Source organism: Pelodiscus sinensis, chromosome Z, assembly GCF_052426305.1.
Source record: "Pelodiscus sinensis isolate ZL-2025 chromosome Z, ASM5242630v1, whole genome shotgun sequence".
Lineage (NCBI taxonomy): Eukaryota > Metazoa > Chordata > Testudines > Trionychidae > Pelodiscus > Pelodiscus sinensis.
The window spans coordinates 19,672,694-19,690,313 of record NC_143085.1 but is presented as its reverse complement, the minus strand read 5'-3'; the positions used below and the strand labels follow the sequence as shown (position 1 = coordinate 19,690,313).

The 17,620-nt window shown below is 43.8% G+C and overlaps 1 protein-coding gene across 2 annotated transcripts in view; it reads right to left on the bottom strand.

Annotated features, from left to right (window-relative positions):
* The window catches only part of GALNT9 (polypeptide N-acetylgalactosaminyltransferase 9), a 444,375-nt gene that overhangs the window by 290,595 nt on the left and 136,160 nt on the right, over positions 1 to 17,620 (bottom strand). For both annotated transcript variants that reach the window (XM_075898387.2, XM_075898386.2), the window contains exons 3-4: positions 6,425 to 6,591; positions 3,115 to 3,289 (exon numbers count right to left, since the gene is read on the bottom strand). In XM_075898387.2, the coding sequence (XP_075754502.1) occupies positions 3,115 to 3,289; positions 6,425 to 6,591 (342 nt within the window). The remainder of the gene's footprint in view (positions 1 to 3,114; positions 3,290 to 6,424; positions 6,592 to 17,620) is intronic.

Sequence of the window (17,620 nt, the reverse complement as noted above, 5' to 3'; positions counted from 1 at the left end):
GCTCTCAATGAGTATATTATTACAGATTTATAATCTGGAATATATAGTTCCTACAGGACCAGAATCTTAGGGTACGTCTAGACTACAGGCTTTTGTCGACAGAGGCTTTGTCGACAGATACTGTCAACAAAGCTTCTGTCGACAATGAGCGTCTAGACTACAGCCAGTTCTGTCGGCAAAGCAAGACGCTTTGTCGACATGAGAGTATAGACGCAAAGAACAGTGTAGATGCAATAACATCTTCTGTCAACAGAACTCTGTCGACAAAAGGTGTTATTCCTTGTAGAATGAGGTTTACCGCCATCAACAAAAATGCCGAGTTCTATCAATGTATGTAGCTAGAACTCGGCGGTAGTGTAGACGCAGGTATAGTTTTGTCGACAAAAGTCCACTTTTGTCGACAAAACCCTGTAGTCTAGACACACCCTTAATGAGGGAATGTAGACAGGGATAGTGCCTCGCTCAGACATGTGGAAGATTTAAGACTGAGTCCCAGACTTGGAATCTCTCCGGGTATGTCTACACTAACTCCTAGTTTGAACTAGGGAGGCTAATGTAGGCATGTGAACTTGCCAATGAAGCCCGGGATTTAAATATCCCAGGCTTTATTTGCATGTTCCCATCCGGTCGCCATTTTTAAATGCCACTAGTCTGGACTAACTGCCCGTGGCTACACACGGCAGTTAAATGGTAATTCGAACTAAGTCCTTAGTTCGAATTACCTGTTATACCTCATTCCAGGACTAGTTCGAATTACCGTTTAACTGCCGCATGTAGCTGCGGGCAGTTAGTCCGGACTAATGGCATTTAAAAATGGCGACCAGACAGGAACATCCAAATAAACCCCGGGATATTTAAATCCGGGGCTTCATTTGCAAGTTCGAATGCCTACATTAGCCTCCCTAGTTCGAACTAGGAGGCTAGTGTAGACATGCCCTCCTGCCTTATCCTGTTAAGAGGTGGGAATAGCACATAAAGTACTAACTTAATTTGAAAAATTAATCAGACCATCAGGAGTGCTTTTAAGTCCAGATCAGCTGGATAGGGACAAGAAAGAGGAGTGACTACTACCTGAGGTCTTAAAAGGCTTTTAAATACTACACATTGTGTCTCTTTTACTGTATTAGGTTCTGACCATGCTGACCTTGATCCTCCGTAACATTACAATAAAGCAAGCACTAAGAAAAGTGAACAACCACCCCTCTTACAGAGCAGTAACACCCCTAGTTTTTATACAGCCAATGACATGAATAGACCTAAGCAAATTTTTCTTCATTGTGAAGAAGAAGGAGAAACAGAGTACCAGGCTAAGTTCCAGGAACAGAGCCCAGGCCTCTTCAGTCCCCAGCCACCACTCTGTACAATAGCCAACATGGACTCCCATTCATAATCAAGATAAATTAATGGGATGCTGTTACCTCAGGCATAATTATAGTGCCTGCTGTGAAATTGTCGAGGCAAAGTCCCATCAGCCACATTTCAACCAAACTTATTTTGTTGCAGCTTTTATTTTGTAAAGACTTGAGAGACACAAAAATACCAGTAAAAGTAGTTCCCCCCAAATCCACAGGGCTTTTGCAGTTAAGCCTCCCTATATAATACTCTTTGGCTGTACCTAGAGCCACTTTTAGTTGTTTTTTAAACTTCCTCTCAGGCCCCCAAAACAAAAACACCTAACTGTACAGAAGTTTTTCCTTAGCAGCAATTAATCCCTCCCTCTTTTCGGCTAGACATTCACACTATCTGTCCCAGCTGTCCTTACCTATCTGCGTGTTCATATTAGTCCATTCAGAACCTATTTCCAGCAGTGCATCATATTGGGAAATGCATTAACATGGTAATTATTTTCTTAATAAACTCTCTTTTGCCAAATCATGTTATTTAAAAAAAAATACACTGTAAGGCCAAGTGCAACCCCAGTCAATGCAGTGCTTTCTGCTCTTGTGCTCTCTCCATTGGCTCTTTAGGAGTAAAACAACAACAATTATTGTTATAATCTGGTTTGATCCCACTGAAGTGAATGGCGCTGCAAAGATACATAAAACTGTCAGGCTACGTCTAGGCTGGCATGATTTTCCGCAAATGTTTTTAAAAGTTTTTCTGTTAAAAGCATTTGTGGAAAAGAGCATCTAGATTGGCACGGATGCTTTTCCGCAAAAGCACTTTTTACAGAAAAGCGTCCGTGCCAATCTAGATGCGGTTTTGCGCAAGAAAGCCCCGATCGCCATTTTCGCCATCGGGGCTTTTTTGCGCAAAACAGTTTTTAGCTGTCTACACTGGCCCTCTTGTGCAAAAACATTTCTGGAAAAGGGCTTTTGCCTGAATGGGAACGTCAAAGCATTTGCACAAGAAGCACTGATTTCGGACAGTAGAACGTCAGTGCTTTTGCACAAAATCAAGAAGCCAGTGTAGACAGCTGACAAGTTTTTCTGCAAAAGCAAATGCTTTTGCGGAAAAACTTGCCAGTCTAGATGTAGCCTCAGAATTGTGCTCATGTCATCAGTGTCGCTGGTTTGAAAATCAAGCAAAAGCGGCATACTAATTTTAAGATGCATTAGAAACACAGGTAATAATCCATTTCTCTCCGAAATGCAAATGCAAGAAAACACATAGAAAAAATCATGTTTACATTCTAGCTTCTAAAAGGAAATTACAACAATGGAGGGTAAACAAAACCAAATGAAATGAAAGTCCTCAACAATATATTTTTAAAACATAGATCTGCTCTTGAGCTCAGAACTTGCTTAATGATTTTTCAACATTTGCTCACTCCAGGGATCTCAGATTGATTTCCATGCAAGTTGCTTCCCTATATGTTGAACTGTGTAGATGCAAGAATGACAGTCCTTAATGGATCTGGCAGCCATTTCAGGAGACCTCAGCACACTGTAACACTGGAACGATCAAGAATATTATTCAAATTAAACAAAATAAACAAGCTTCCAGCAACGTAATCACTGGAATTATTTGGTTGCCACCTCTGAGAAACTCTCATTTGCAGACTTTGGGAGCATAGCGTACCATGTAAAAATGCTTCTGTTTGTATTGCAGCATGTTCTCCCCTTGGGAAATCCAGACTGCAAAGACATATGTGTTGGCATCAAACTATCTTACCAGCCAGTGTTGAACTCCACATGAGCGTCAAAGAAACCAACGATCAGAGAGGTTGCTGCTTTCCAGCCTTGGATTCGAGCTCGAATCAGTCCTTCCCGTTTGTTATTGCGCACTATCTTCACCAGGCCTGGGTATCTCTTATTGACGTACTGGTCCAGATTAAACTTCAGCTCAACTGAAAAAAAAGACACACACCCGTGCTCTCAAAGAAATTTCCACTGAGAACAAATAGCCATCACATAATATTTTATTGAGATATGATTTACCCTGGAACAAACATTTCTAAAACTAAAGACTCAAAAATAATTCTGAGCCTCAGACCTTTCCAAATGATTGGCTGCATTCCAAGAGGAGGTAGGTACATGCAGTTTCTACTGATGTACATGGGCCCTGTTCTAAGGTCTTGTCTTAACCCAAATTCAACTTTTAATTACAGTGGTGTGAACCCAGAATAATCCTATGAAATTCAAGAGTATTACTTTGGATTTACACACATGCAGTTTGGTCCTTAGGTATTATACATGGAATTTTATAGGTATTTTGCCTAAATAAAACCCTCATTGCTGTGTCACTTGGAAAGTTACTCAGCACTGCTTAGGATTTTGTCAAGTATTTAGAGAACATCAGGTTTCAATTAGTTTCAAAATAGTGATTATTGTTAGAGCCTTGTACAGACAGAAAAAATGATCCATGGATATCCACATCCACAGATGCAGATACCCATGGATATAAAGCGGATACCCACAAATTTGCAGGGTCTTAAATTCAACATTTGTATCCATATCAGTAGCCACAAAAATGAACCACGGATATCTGCATCAATATCCACAGATACAGATACCCATGGATATAAAGTGGATATCTTTGGATTTGCACAATATTACAAGACCCCTAATAATTTCTGACATGCTAAAGAAAGTCTCTGAGGCTATGTCAACACTGCCACCCTAATGTAGGCATTTGAATTTGCAAATGAAATCCAGGATTTAAATATCCCGGGCTTCATTTGCATGTTCCCAGGCGGGCTCCATTTTTAAATGCCCGTAGTTCGAACTACCTGCCTGCGGCTACATGCGGCACAGACTAGGTAGTTTGAATTAAAGCTTCTAATTTGAACTACCATTATGCCTCCTACAAGGTAGTTCAAACTACAGGGCATTTAAAAATGGCGGCACCTGGGAACATGCAAATGAAGCCCGGGATATTTAAATCCTGGTCTTCATTTGCAAGTTCGAATGCCTATAGTAAGCCACCCTAGTTCGAACTAGGGTGGCAGTGTAGACATACCCTGAGAGTCTGATCACACACCAGAGAAACTCAACTGGCATAAGAGGAGTTACTCCTGCTTTACTTTGAGCTTTAGACTGGGTCCTAAAACAGATCAGAAACAGGCCGCCTGAGTTCAAGGGTTTGCACTTAAATGTAATTCAGAAAACCTGTGCTCCATCCCATCTTCTGAAAACTGAAGTTGATACTAGATAATTAAACAGCCCACCTCCCAATGATGTCACTTTCCACTCATTCAACAACATGTGATTCAGAACTCATCAGCTGTGACATTTGCCTTCACTTCAATACATTCATAAACGGACTAATTGTGAATAATGAACTTTGAACTTTAAAAATTTCATCATGGACTGCATTAGATTCTATTTACCATATTTTTTAAAATTCAAAATAATTATAGAGTGGTAATTGTTCCTTTCCTTAACATAAGCTATGAGAATAGTTGACCTGACACACGTCATGTAATACATAATATTAGAGCTCTCCAGTATCCTGGCTTATGCTAGGGAAAGGAACAATTATCAGCCAGATCAATAGATATGAGTCAATTTTCAGCAGTGGAGAGGAAAGTTACCTCAGAGAATCCAGGTGAGATTCTACTCTCTGCCTGGTATATATCCTGATCAACTCCACTAATTTAACTAAATGACTTTATCTTTACGTTGGTATAACTGAGAGCAGAATTTGTCCATATGTTGACAGGTCAATACAGACATACTGATAAGGAGTTCTTTTTGGTTTCTCTTTTTTGGGATTCCTGAGAAGAAGTATCCAAATACAAGAATGTTTAAATTGATAGGCTTCCAAGGAAATGTTAAATTTGAGATCTTATACTGAATTGAGCAGTGTTAAAATGTAATAATGATTTCTAGAGCTTAAAATAGGCAGAAACAACCTATCATAACAAACACAATGCATAATTTACTTATTTAAATTTTTCTAATATATTACAGGAGCTGGTAACCTAATTAAGCCATATTGATTGTTAACACCTAAAATGTAATGCTGTCCTACATTCTGAGTTTTGTCTAATAAATGATGTTAGTTAAAATACATGCTATTTTTTGTATTTGTTAATTATATTACTTTACTATGAGACTGGCTTCATGCCTAGTCTTATAGTGTGATTCTTGCACTCTAATTATAAGCTCTTGCGTGAAAAAAAAAGTTTCATAACCTGTTTCAGATCTCAATTATACCAGGGTATAACAGCCCCATCCACTTTGGTGAAATTGTGTCCAATTTATCCCAGTGTCAATGAAAACAGAAATGGATGCTTATCAGGAACTTCCTTTGTAAGTATAATTGTTTTATTTAATCATCTGGGCTCAGGTCTGGCCCACAACATTTTGGTGCCTGAGGTGGAGAGCTCAAATGATGCTCCCATGCCCCCTGGGTCCTAGTGGTGACCCCCCCTGCAGTCTGGCACCTGAGGGCGGCTATCTCAGTTCGCCTCATGGTATGGCCAGGCCTGTCTGGGCTAATAATCAATATATTTCTCTGAATCTGGAAGTTTGAGGGATCAAATAAACTATCTGATCCTTTTTTATAGACAACTTTAGTAAAAGTTTATTTTCTATCAAGAATTTTATGTCAGGGACTAAATAAAATATATTAGATGCTATCAAAAGACCTTTAGTCATGATAGTAAGTTGTTACTCATGTGAATTGTCTCAACTAAGTCAATGCGACCTCACTCATGGCTTAGTCTTGCCAACATGACTAAGTTTTGTACAATTGGTGTCACTGAGCCAGATCCACCACTGACACAAACTGGATCATAGTTAAAGGATTTACCTTCTCTGAGGATCTGGGCCATTATTTACAAATCTGTACTTTTATTTCTGATATTCCGCCTCTGAGCTACTTCAGATATTTTTGGATCTAGTCTTGTTCCAGTCAAACCTCCGAAAAATATATTTAAATTAGAAGCAACTCTATTATTTCCATTTACTATTTAATCACATTACAAAACATAAGATAAAACCCTTTAGAGGAAAAGAAAGCATGTGTTGACATTCACCGTTATCACTGTTGTCATCCACCAGAATGATCTCCTTGAGCAAATGGGATGGGGTATGATTCACAACACTGTGCACTGAGCGCAAGATGACAGACAGAGCCTCGTTTACAAAAATAAAGACCACCGAGATCTGAGGCAGCTCATCAGAATAGGTCATCTGTTTGCACCTGTAGAGAACAAGGCAAGAACTAGAACCCAGTAAGAGACAGATATTAAACATGCAGAAGATTGGATTTCATCTCTCTCTTCCTAGCATTTAGACACAGAGTACTTGTTCATTCTGATCTATGGTAATGAATGGCATTCCCCAGGTACATTCTATTTGGGTACAAATGAAGACCATTTTAGTCCTGAATAAAAATCACCTAATTAAATGCTAACATTTAATCACCTTAATGACAATAGAACCATATATTTGCATATTCCTGAACATAGGCAGAATGTGTAGAGGATTTTAGTTGCAGCAAGGTTAAATTGTCTCATACAAAATGAGATGTTGTAAAATACTCATATGTTTTGCTTTAAGACTCAAAAATAACTGAAAAGAAGACTTTAAGGACTATGAATTGAGTCTGCTTCTGATGACATCAACTGATTTAAAAAGAAGTAGGATCAAACCCGTATTTTCAACTGGCCTAAAAACAGATCTCAAAATGGTACAGAATATTTTTCATGTGAACCCTATTTATACCCAAGCCAGTGCCCTATGTTTCCATGCAAACAAGAATTAGCCCTCACAAATTTTGTTATTTCTGCAGTTGTCCGGCTTGCAGACAAATGGATAAATAGATGTATTTGCAAAATCTATATCCACAGCTTGGGAGACCATATATCAAAATCAGTCCCTACATGAAGTTTTGGAAAAAGCAGAGAAAGCCTGGAATAAATCCCAACTTATTCCTGTCCTCCAGGCACAACTCTTACATTTGTTGCTCTACTCATTTTTATAGACTACTAAAATCTGAGTTGTGGGATGACTGTCCATACCAGCACAGAGAGTTCAATGTAAGGCAAGTCTGTTGCTGTGAATTAAACCCATTGTTTCTGTGAAAAAACAGAAATAAAAGACTATAGTGGGATTGGAAAATGTGTGAATTTTTGCAGAAGGTGCAAATCCTCTCTCACAGTTACTTGAAAATACATGCTAGCCCAGCTGGTTGGCTGCGTGAGTTACCTAATGCATGCTCTTCTCAACACCGGTGCACTCTCTTTTTGTGCACTGGTATTAATGTCAGTCAGAGAAGAAAACAATAGTGGGAGATGGCCTCTAATACAGTACAAGAAGTGCAACAAAGTACAATGCTTCCAAAACCCTTAGGGCATGTCTATACTAGAAAATTATTTCAAATTAACTTATTTTGAAATAATAATTCCTGAAAAAATAATTTCAAAATAATATGTCCACAATGCAGGAAAGCTTTGAAATTAATCTGAGACAGGCTCCCATAATGTGGATGCACTACCTTGACTTAGAGCCCCAAGAAGATCTGGGGAGTACTTACTTTGACTGACTCTGGAGAACAGTTATTTAGAAATTGCAGCATTGGTGTGTCCACACTACTGCTGTTTTGAAATACAGGCAGTCCCCGGGTTACGTACAAGATAGGGACTGTAGGTTTGTTCTTAAGTTGAATTTGTATGTAAGTCGGAACTGGTACATATTGTAGGGGAAACTCTAGCCAAACATTTTTTTTAGTTTTGGATAGCATAGGGAAAGGTTAACTCCCCTCTAATGTTTGTTTTGCTGTCTGTTCCCCTGTTCAGAAGATTTCACATCTATTTCTGTCCCTGTGACAAACTCAGGACTAAAGGAGTAACTCATCAAATACCAAACAGCTCTGCACCATGCTTTGAGCTAATAGCTTTATTTCCACACACCACCCAGGGTTCTAGGAGGAGGGTCCTTTTTTTGCTAACACAATGAGGCCAGCACTTTGTTTGTTTTGGTGGAGTCTTTGTTTGCCCAGGGAGCCCAGCATGTATAGGGGGAGGAGGGGCAGAGAGGCTGCTTTTGTCTGCTGTTGGGCAGCCTGTTGCTCAGGGGAGGGGGCAGCCTGTTGCTGGCAGGGGGGAGGGGGAGGCGTGCAGGATGCGAGGCCGCGGGGGGGGGGGGGCCCAGCGGGCGTGGGGGGGCACTTTTCCTCTGCCCGGCAGCTCTGCGGGATCCCTGTCCCTGTGGCCAGCTGCTGCAGGCAGAGGCCAGTTGGAGCCAGCCGAAGAGGAGGAGGAGGTGGATTCTAGGACCCAGGTGAGCGAGCCCCGGGGACGCTGCTGCGCTCCGGGAGCCCGGCATGTATAGGGGGAGGAGGGGCAGAGAGGCTGCTTTTGTCTGTTCGGCAGCCTGTTGCTGGCAGGGGGGTGGGGGGGGGGCAGCGGGCGTGGGGAGGCACTTTTCCTCTGCCCGGCAGCTCTGCGGGACCCCAGTCGGAGCCGGCCCGAGGAGGAGGAGGATCCTAGGACCCAGGTGAGCGAGCCCCGGGAATGCTGCTGCACATGTGCGGGAGTTGCCTCACCCCGTTCGTATCTAGGGATCCGACGTAAGTCGGATCCACGTAAGTCGGGGACTGCCTGTAACTATTTTGAAATAAATGTTATACTTTGTGGAAAGCATGAGTTATTTTAACATAACCAGCTCCTTCTTTCAAAATAATAGGTGTGGTAGTGTGGTTGCTCCAAATGTTATTTCAAAATAAGGGGGGGTTATTTCGAAGTAACTCCTTAGTGTAGACCAGGGCTAACAGTCAAAAGCACCAAGAATTTGTCTTTTTTCCCTTCCCATGCAAATGGATGGACATAGTGATTGTTGGCTTTGTTAGGTCTCTTTGGGTATGTCTAGACTACATGGCTCCGTTGATGGAGTCATGTAGATTAGGTTTCTAGACACAGGAAAATGAAGCGGCGATTTAAATAATCGTCGCTTCATTTACATAAAAATGGCTGCTGCACTGTGCTGATCAGCTGTATGGCGGCACAACCCGGTAGTCTGGATGCTCTGCGGTCGACAAGGGAAGCCCTTGTTGACCGGCCCGGTAAACATCATTCCAAGAGGCATAATAGGGCGGTTGACAAGGGCTTCCCTTGTCGACCGCGGAGTGTCCAGACTACTGTTCTGTGCTGCCAAACAGCTGATCGGCACAGCGCAGCAGCCATTTTTATGTAAATGAAGCAGTGATTAGTTAAATTGCCGCTTCATTTTCCTATGCCTAGAAACCTAATCTACATGGCTCCGTCGACGGAACCATGTAGTCTAGACATACCCTAAATCTGAATGGATCAGTATTAGAACTTGGGAAAGTATTCATCATCAGCTGTGGTAGTGTGATGGTTTTTTTTTTTTGATCAAGTGAGCATCATATCCCTAATAATATCTGCCTCTCACTATAGCAATTATTGATTTGATTATTTATTATTAATTATTATTATTATTCATGCAGCAGGTGAACAGCACAGCATCTACGGCTCCAAACTGCCAGTTAGCATCTCTTCTGCTGTAGCCTGCTTCCTTATTTTGTGTAATATCTCTCCAACTAAGATAGACCTTATCTTAAAAAATTACCTACTTATTCTCACAGCCAAATTTCACTCACAAATATCATAGCAATTACTGAGCTTAACCTATAAAACACTGCTAATGATGCTACTGGAAATGACTTTTCCTGCTCTTGTCATACTTTCTGACCTTTTTGCTCATCCCTTCAATGTAATGATGACTTCTTTCCCCACCATTAGCAGTTATATTGTGGGGCATGACAATGATTTGGCTGCTGGGTAATCTCTGGAAATCAGTTATGAGTTTAAAAAATAAGCATTTACTCGTAACTTCTACTCATTCGAATCCTATTTTCTGTGAGAGTGAGCGGCCTTGTCAGTGGTTACACCATAGCTACTGAAAGCCCACTTGCTACACTGTGTGAAGTAAAGGGATGTGAAGGAGGAGGTCACCTTGCTACGCCCCCTAGAGGGGACAGCCTCACTCTAGGAAGTGAGGGGGTGGGGTGGGGGCAAAGTGGTGTTGGGTGAGGGCACGGGGGACCAAGGATATGGGTTGGAGCTGATAACATTATATTTGTAAATTCATTATTTGCATAATGAATATGCAAATAAAATATTACCAATTTTGTGAATGGGTTTGCCGGTCCAAAGCATAAAAAAGTAAGGAACCACTGATATAGATGAATTTCTTTTTGGGCCTCATTCTCCTTTCAGTCATTGCAGCAGACAATATCAGAAGTCAGACAGGATCATTACTTCAAAATGCAGCAGAACTCTGTGTCACCAGCTGAAAAGTGTGGAATAGATTGGTACCCTACACACCCCTGGAAAGATTTCACAGGGCATTCAGTGAAAGCATGCAATAAAAAAGCAGCAGCTGCAAATACATGTATCATGCCTCTGATTATGACCTTCTTTATATTGTTCCTAAGTCAAGACCAACTCCAGAATTGTTCATGTGAGATCAGAATGAGGCAAAAAGTTACTGATAGAGCAGTAAAACTGTACAAATGAAATGATGGGATGCTAGCTTAAGGGGGATCAAATATGCTAACCCCTGAGCAGGTTCAGTGTGACCTGCATATTTCCTAAACCTTAAGTAAAGTAGGTCTCAATAGAGTGGCTTTAGAGAGAAAAGATGGTGCAGTGGCTCAGGCAATAACAAAAACATAAGTACGTAAGACCATTCTTACTGAGTCAGACCAAAGGTCCATCTAGCCCAGTATCCTGTCTGCCAGCAGTGGCCAATACCAGATGCCCCAGAGGGAAGGAACACTGCAGGTAATCCCCTCATGATCTTCCCCTGTCACCCACTTCCAAACAAACAGAGGGTAGGGACACCATTCCTACCCACTCTGGCTAATAGCCATTGATGGGCCTAACCTCAATGAATCTATCTACCTCTTTTTGAACCCTGTTAAAGTCCTACTCTTCACAGCATACTCAGGAAAGAGTTCAACAGGTTGACTGTGCTGAATAAAGAAAAACTTCCTTTTGTTTGTTTTAAACCTGCTGCCTATTAATTTCATTAGGTGACCCCGTAGTTCTATTGTGGGAACACATAAATAACGTTTTCTTATTCACTTTTTCCACACCAGTCTTGATTTTACAGATCTCTATCATATCCCTCCTTAGTCTCCTCTTTTCAAAGCTGAGAGTATGAGAGCTGAGTGTAATTCTTTGCTCCACCAGAGAGTTCCTTTGTGTCTTTAGGCAAGTCACTCTGTGCCTTTGTTCTGTAAAATGCGGATAATAGCACTGAGCACAGGAATGGGGGTGTAATGGATAGGAGGAGAGCTTATCAACACCCGGTGACTAAGGTAGCTAGCAAGGGCTTTGGTGGGTGGCTGGGAGAAGAACCAATCAAAAGAACGTGCTGAAACTTGAATTGGATATAGATTCCTTGCCTGCTTTCTTTGGGTATGTCTACACTACAAAGTTAATTCGAACTAATGGACGTTAGTTCGAATTAACTTTGCTAGGCGCTACACTAGCGCGCCACTAGCTTGAACTTAATTAGAACTAGCGGAGCGCTTAGTTCGAACTAGGTAAACCTCATTCTATGAGGACTAAGACTAGTTCGAACTTACTAGTTCGAATTAAGGGGTGAGTAGTCCCTTGATTCGAACTAGTGGGAGGCTAGCCCTCCCCAGCTTTCCCTGGTGGCCACACTGGCCAACACCAGGGAAACTCGTATGCCCCCCTCCCGGCCCCGGACTCCTTAAAGGGGCACGGGCTGGCTACGATACCAGTGCCAGGTGCAAGCCTGCCAGCACCCAGCTAGCAGACCCTGCATCTGGCACGGCTCGAACCAGCCACCCGATGCCCCCCAGCCTTCCCCCTCTTCCCAGGACCAGGCTGGCGGCTCCCAGGAGCTTGCCCGGGACCACAAGAGGCGGGCACCCGCCTGGTCTAGTGCAGACATCATAGAACTCGTCCACGACCTCCACGCTAGGCACAGGAAAGTGGCCAGCTAGGGCAGGAGAGCTGCCAGCCTGGCCACCCAGGAGCAGGTGTGCATGAAAATCAAGGGGGTCCACTGAGACCCCCGACTCTGAGCCCTGAGCTTACAATGGCCATCCTGGATCAGACCAAAGGTCCATCTAGCCCAGTAGCCTGTCTGCCAACAGCGGGCAACCCTAGGGACCCTGGAGGGGATGGACCGAAGACAGTGACCAAGCCATTTGCCTCGTGCCATCCCTCTCCAGCCTTCCACAAACTTTGGGCAGGGACACCACTCCTACCCCCTGGCTAAGACTACTCCATGGACCCAACCTCCATGACTTGATCTCACTTCCCTTTAAACTCTGTTCCAGTTCTAGCCTTCACAGCCTCCTGCAGCAAGGAGTTCCACAGGTTGACTCTTTGCTTTGTGAAGAACTTTCTCTTACTAGTTTGAAGCCTGCTACCCATTCCTTTCCTTTGGTGTCCTCTAGTCCTTCTTTATGGGAACTAATGAAGAACTTTTCTGAATGCACCCTCTCCACCCAACCCCTGCTTTTAGAGACCTCTATCCTGTCCCCCCTCCATCTCCTCTTTTCTAAGCTGAACAGTCCCAGTCTCTGTAGCCTCTCTTCATCTGGGACCTGTTCCCAACCCCTGATCATGTTAGTTGCCCTCTCCTCTCCCAGCCTTTCTCTTCCCCTCTCCCACCTCCTTTTCCCAGTCTCCCCCAGTTTTGTTCATTAAAGACAGAGTCAATGTTGGAAGAAACGTTATCTTTATTTTGTACATCATAAGAAGGGGGGCTAGGGAAGGGTAAGTGGAAGGAGGTGAGGGAGGAATGGGGTACGAGCCCCCGATGGGGAGGACTGGGCTGGCTCTGCGGGCTTCTGGGGGTGGAAGCTCTCCTGCAGCCCCCCGATTGCTCCCTCTCCCCAGATCGCAGCCTGCGGCAAGTTCAGCCGGGCTGATGGCCGAGTGGTGTGATGTGCCCAGTGTGGGTACTCCGGGCAATCCAAGCCAGGACTGCTTTGCAAGCGGGGCACCCCTTAGAACTGTCTGTCCGGGGTGGGGGTCGGGACCCTTTAAGCGCAGCCCTCGGCTAGCCTCAGACAGCATCTCCACGCTCTAAGTCCTCCTCTGATGCCCTGCCGGCACTGCTTCCGGCCATCCTTAAGCCTTGTTCAGGGTCCACTCAATATGGACTTGCTAGTTCTAGATGCGTTAGTTCGAATTAGCTTAGTTCGAATTAACTAATTCGAACTAAGTTAGTTCGAATTAACGTTGTAGTGTAGACGTACCCTTAGTTACCAAGATCATGTTCTCAAACCATCCCCTTATCATAGAATCATAGAACTTGAAGAGACATCAGAAGGTCATGAAGTCCAGCCCCCTGCTCTAGGCAGGCCCAATCCCAACTAAATCAACCCAGCCAGGGCTTTCTCAAGCCGGGACTTGAACACCTCTAGGGATGGAGACTCCACTACTTCCCTAGGTAACCCATTCCAGTGCTTCACTACCCTCCTACTGAAATAGTTTTTCCTAATATCCAACCTGGACCTCTCTCACCATAACTTGAGACCATTGCTCCTTGTTCTGCCATCTGTCACTGCTGAGAACAGCCTCTCTCCATCCTCTTTGGAACCTCCCTTCAGGAAGTTGAAGGCTGCTATCATATCCCCCCTCACTCTTCGCTTCTCCAGACTAAACAGACCCAACTCCCTCAGCCTCTCCTCATAAGTCATATGCTCCAGCCCCCTAATCATTTTGGTTGCCCTCCGCTGGACCCTCTCCAATGCGTCCACATCCTTTCTGTAGTGGGGGGTCCAGAACTGGACACAATACTCCAGATGTGGCCTCACCAGTGCCGAATAAAAGGGAATAATGACATCTCTGGATCTGCTGGTAATGCTCCTCTTAATGCAACCTAATATGCCATTAGCCTTCTTGGCTACAAGGGCACACTGTTAACTCATATCCAGCTTCTCATCCACTGTAACCCCCAGGTCCTTTTCTGCAGAACTACTACTTAGCTGGCTCGTCCCCAGCTTGTAACTATGCTTGGGATTCTTCCGTCCGAAGTGCAGGACTCTACACTTGTCCTTGTTGAACCTCATCAGATTTCTTGTGGCCCAATCCTCCAATTTGTCTAAGTCACTCTGGACCCTATCTCTGCCCTCCAGCGTATCTACCTAGCTTAGTGTCATCTGCAAACTTGCTGAGGGTGCAATCCATCCCCTCATCCATGTCATTAATAAAGATATTGAACAAAACCGGTCCTAGAACCGAACCTTGGGGCACTCTACTAGAAACCGACCGCCATCCTGACATCGAGCCGTTGATCACTACCCACTGGGCCCGGCCTTCTAGCCATCTTTCTATCCATCTTACCATCCATTTATCCAATCCACATTCCCTTAGCTTGCTGGCAAGAATATTGTGGGAGACCGTATCAAAAGCCTTGCTAAAGTCAAGGTATGTCACATCCACTGACTTTCCCATGTCCACCGACTGAGCTGGCCTGCTGGTCTGCCTGCTAAAAAATGTACTGGGAAAGGGAAGGGCGGGGGGAAATGCATGTAGTCTATAGCATTAACTGCTAAGCTTTTACTTATCGGTTACTCAGTTAATTGACTACACTATTATACCCCTAGTGAGTTTCTCAAAGTGTATCCTCTTGTATGCATGCCACATTCCCACAGGTCATGAGGTGGGGACCCGTAGGATTGTTAGAGGAAAAGCTCATTGCCAGCAGCACAGAAAACAGAAGTGCCTTCCTTAATCTGACCTTTGGTTGTGGCCACCAACATTGCCAAATCATGGCAGCTGCAGAACAGAAGGATATAACTGTGTCATTCAGAGTACGTCCTTCAAGAGAGGAATGCAAATGCGGACAAACCAAATTGCAAATGAAGCGCAGATTTGAACTACCCACACTTCATTTGCATAATGGTGACCAACCACTTTTCTGAAATAGCATATTTTTTAAAAAAACGGGGTTATTTCAAAAAGAAACTCTTCCTTTGAAATACGGAACGGTTTCTTTTCAAAATAATCCATTTTTTTCTCAAAATACGCTATTTCGGAAAAGCGGCCAGCCGCCATAATTCAAATGAAGCACAGGAAATTCAAATCTGCACTTCATTTGCAATTTTGTTTGTCTGCATTTGCATTCCTCTGTCGAAGGAGGAATGCAATGTAAACGACACCCTCACAGAGAAATGTTCACCCCAGATAGCAATGTCTTCCAGGCTGGCACCTGTTGAGAGACCACACATTTTGGTACACTAGGTACTGTCTCCATAAGTGCTCTGTAGCTGGAGCACACACACCGAGAAAAATTAGAGGGTGTTCAGCACCCCCTGACAGCAAAGCTCTCCCTCTGCATCTTTCCCGTCAGTGCCTCTTGCTTATGAGCAACCTTGCTAATCTACTCCTCCCTGTCCCTCCCAGTGCCTCCTTCCTGTCACAAGCTGCTGTTTTGCTGTGTTCAAAGGCTCTGGGAGAGAGGGTAAGGAGTGGGGACAGAGTTTGCTTGGGGGAAAGATGGAAAGAGGCAGGTAAGAGGAAGAGTGGGGGGTAGAAAGAGGGCAGAGCCTTGGGGAAAGGAGTGGAGTGGGGTCAGGGCTGGGGCAGAGCAGGGGAAGAAAAAGGTGGGGCAGAGATGGGGCTGAGAGATGTGACGGGGCATTGAGCACCCCAGGCCAGAGCAGAAATCTGCACTGATGCCTAGTATACACTGCTGTGGTTCTAGGAAGTGGAGGCGGGATACATGTGTACTTGTCTGCTTTCATCTCTTAGATCAACTTCCTTCCTTATATGGCAGGCTCCTCAGAGTTTGGACCATCCTTCCTGAGTGCTTGAAAAATGCCTAGCACATAGTGGGCACTATCGGAAATATAATAATCCTTTCTGACTTGCACTCTGTGCAATATGCATGTATGGCTATTTACACTATGGTCTTGTCTGTCACTTCCTTCCCATTTTCTACATTCAAACCACATTTCCCAGAGATTTCTGTCCTGTGGAACTTCTGTGCAAAGTTTCAGGCATGACATATGTGGCCTGTGCAATATGGGAACAGATCCTCAGTAACTACAGCTTACTCCATGGCTCTTAGTTAAATTCTAAAGGAATGACTCCTTAAATAAGATAAATGATACACTAAGTATGTATCATTTCATGCTGGAATTATACAGCAGTAGTACTTATACTAATGTCACACTGGTTGTACACCACTGTCGTTCCATTAGGCCTGATTCTTTCTTTTTTATTAATTTATTAATTGTATTTCAGGTGCTTCTAGGGCAGGAATGGGCAAATACCAAACCGTGGGACAGACCTGGTCCATCAGGGTTAGCCCTTGGTGGGCCCCCATGCCCTATATTTACCTGCACATCTGCAGGTATGAGGATCACAATTCCCATTGGCTGCAGATCACTGTTCCTGGCCAATGGGCGCTGCAATTGGCCACACCTGAGGAGATACAGATAAATATAGTGGCAGTGGCCCACTGGGGGCTAACTCTGGTGAACCACCATTATTTTATTGCCCACTCCTGCCCTACAGGTTGCAATCAAGGATTGGCACTGCATTGTAGTATATACTATTCACACATAATAAAAAGTGGTCCCTGCCTGAAAAGGGCTTGCAGTCTGAATTGAAGACCAGGTATAACTGCTTCTCTGAAAGTCAACAGGGTCTAAAATGTGTAGAAGTAGGAGGCCCATTGATTCAACAGAATTAATTCCATCTTTTTTCAAGCATGGAATAGCAGAATCAGGTTCATTAGGTCCAATAGTCATATTTTATTTATATGCTTTTAAAAGTACTTAATTTAATGTAGCTTCAGTAACTTTGGGTATGTCTACACTACAAAGTTAGTTCGAACTAACGGACGTTAGTTCGAACTAACTCATAGGCGCTACACTAGCGCTCTGTTAGTTCGAATTTAAATCGAACTAACGGAGCGCTTAGTTCGAACTAGGTAATCCTCATTCCATGAGGATTAAGCCTAGTTCGAACTTGCTAGTTCGAATTAAGGGCTGTGTAGACCCTTAATTCGAACTAGTGGGAGGCTAGCCCTTCCCAGCTTGCCCTGGTGGCCACGCTGGCGAACACCAGGCAAACTCTACTGCCCCCCTCCCGGCCCCGGAGCCCTTAATGGGCCACAGGTTGGCTACACAGTTTGTGCCAGTTGCAAGGCTGACAGCACCCGTGCCAGCACACCCTGCACCTGACACCCATGAGCCAGACAACCGA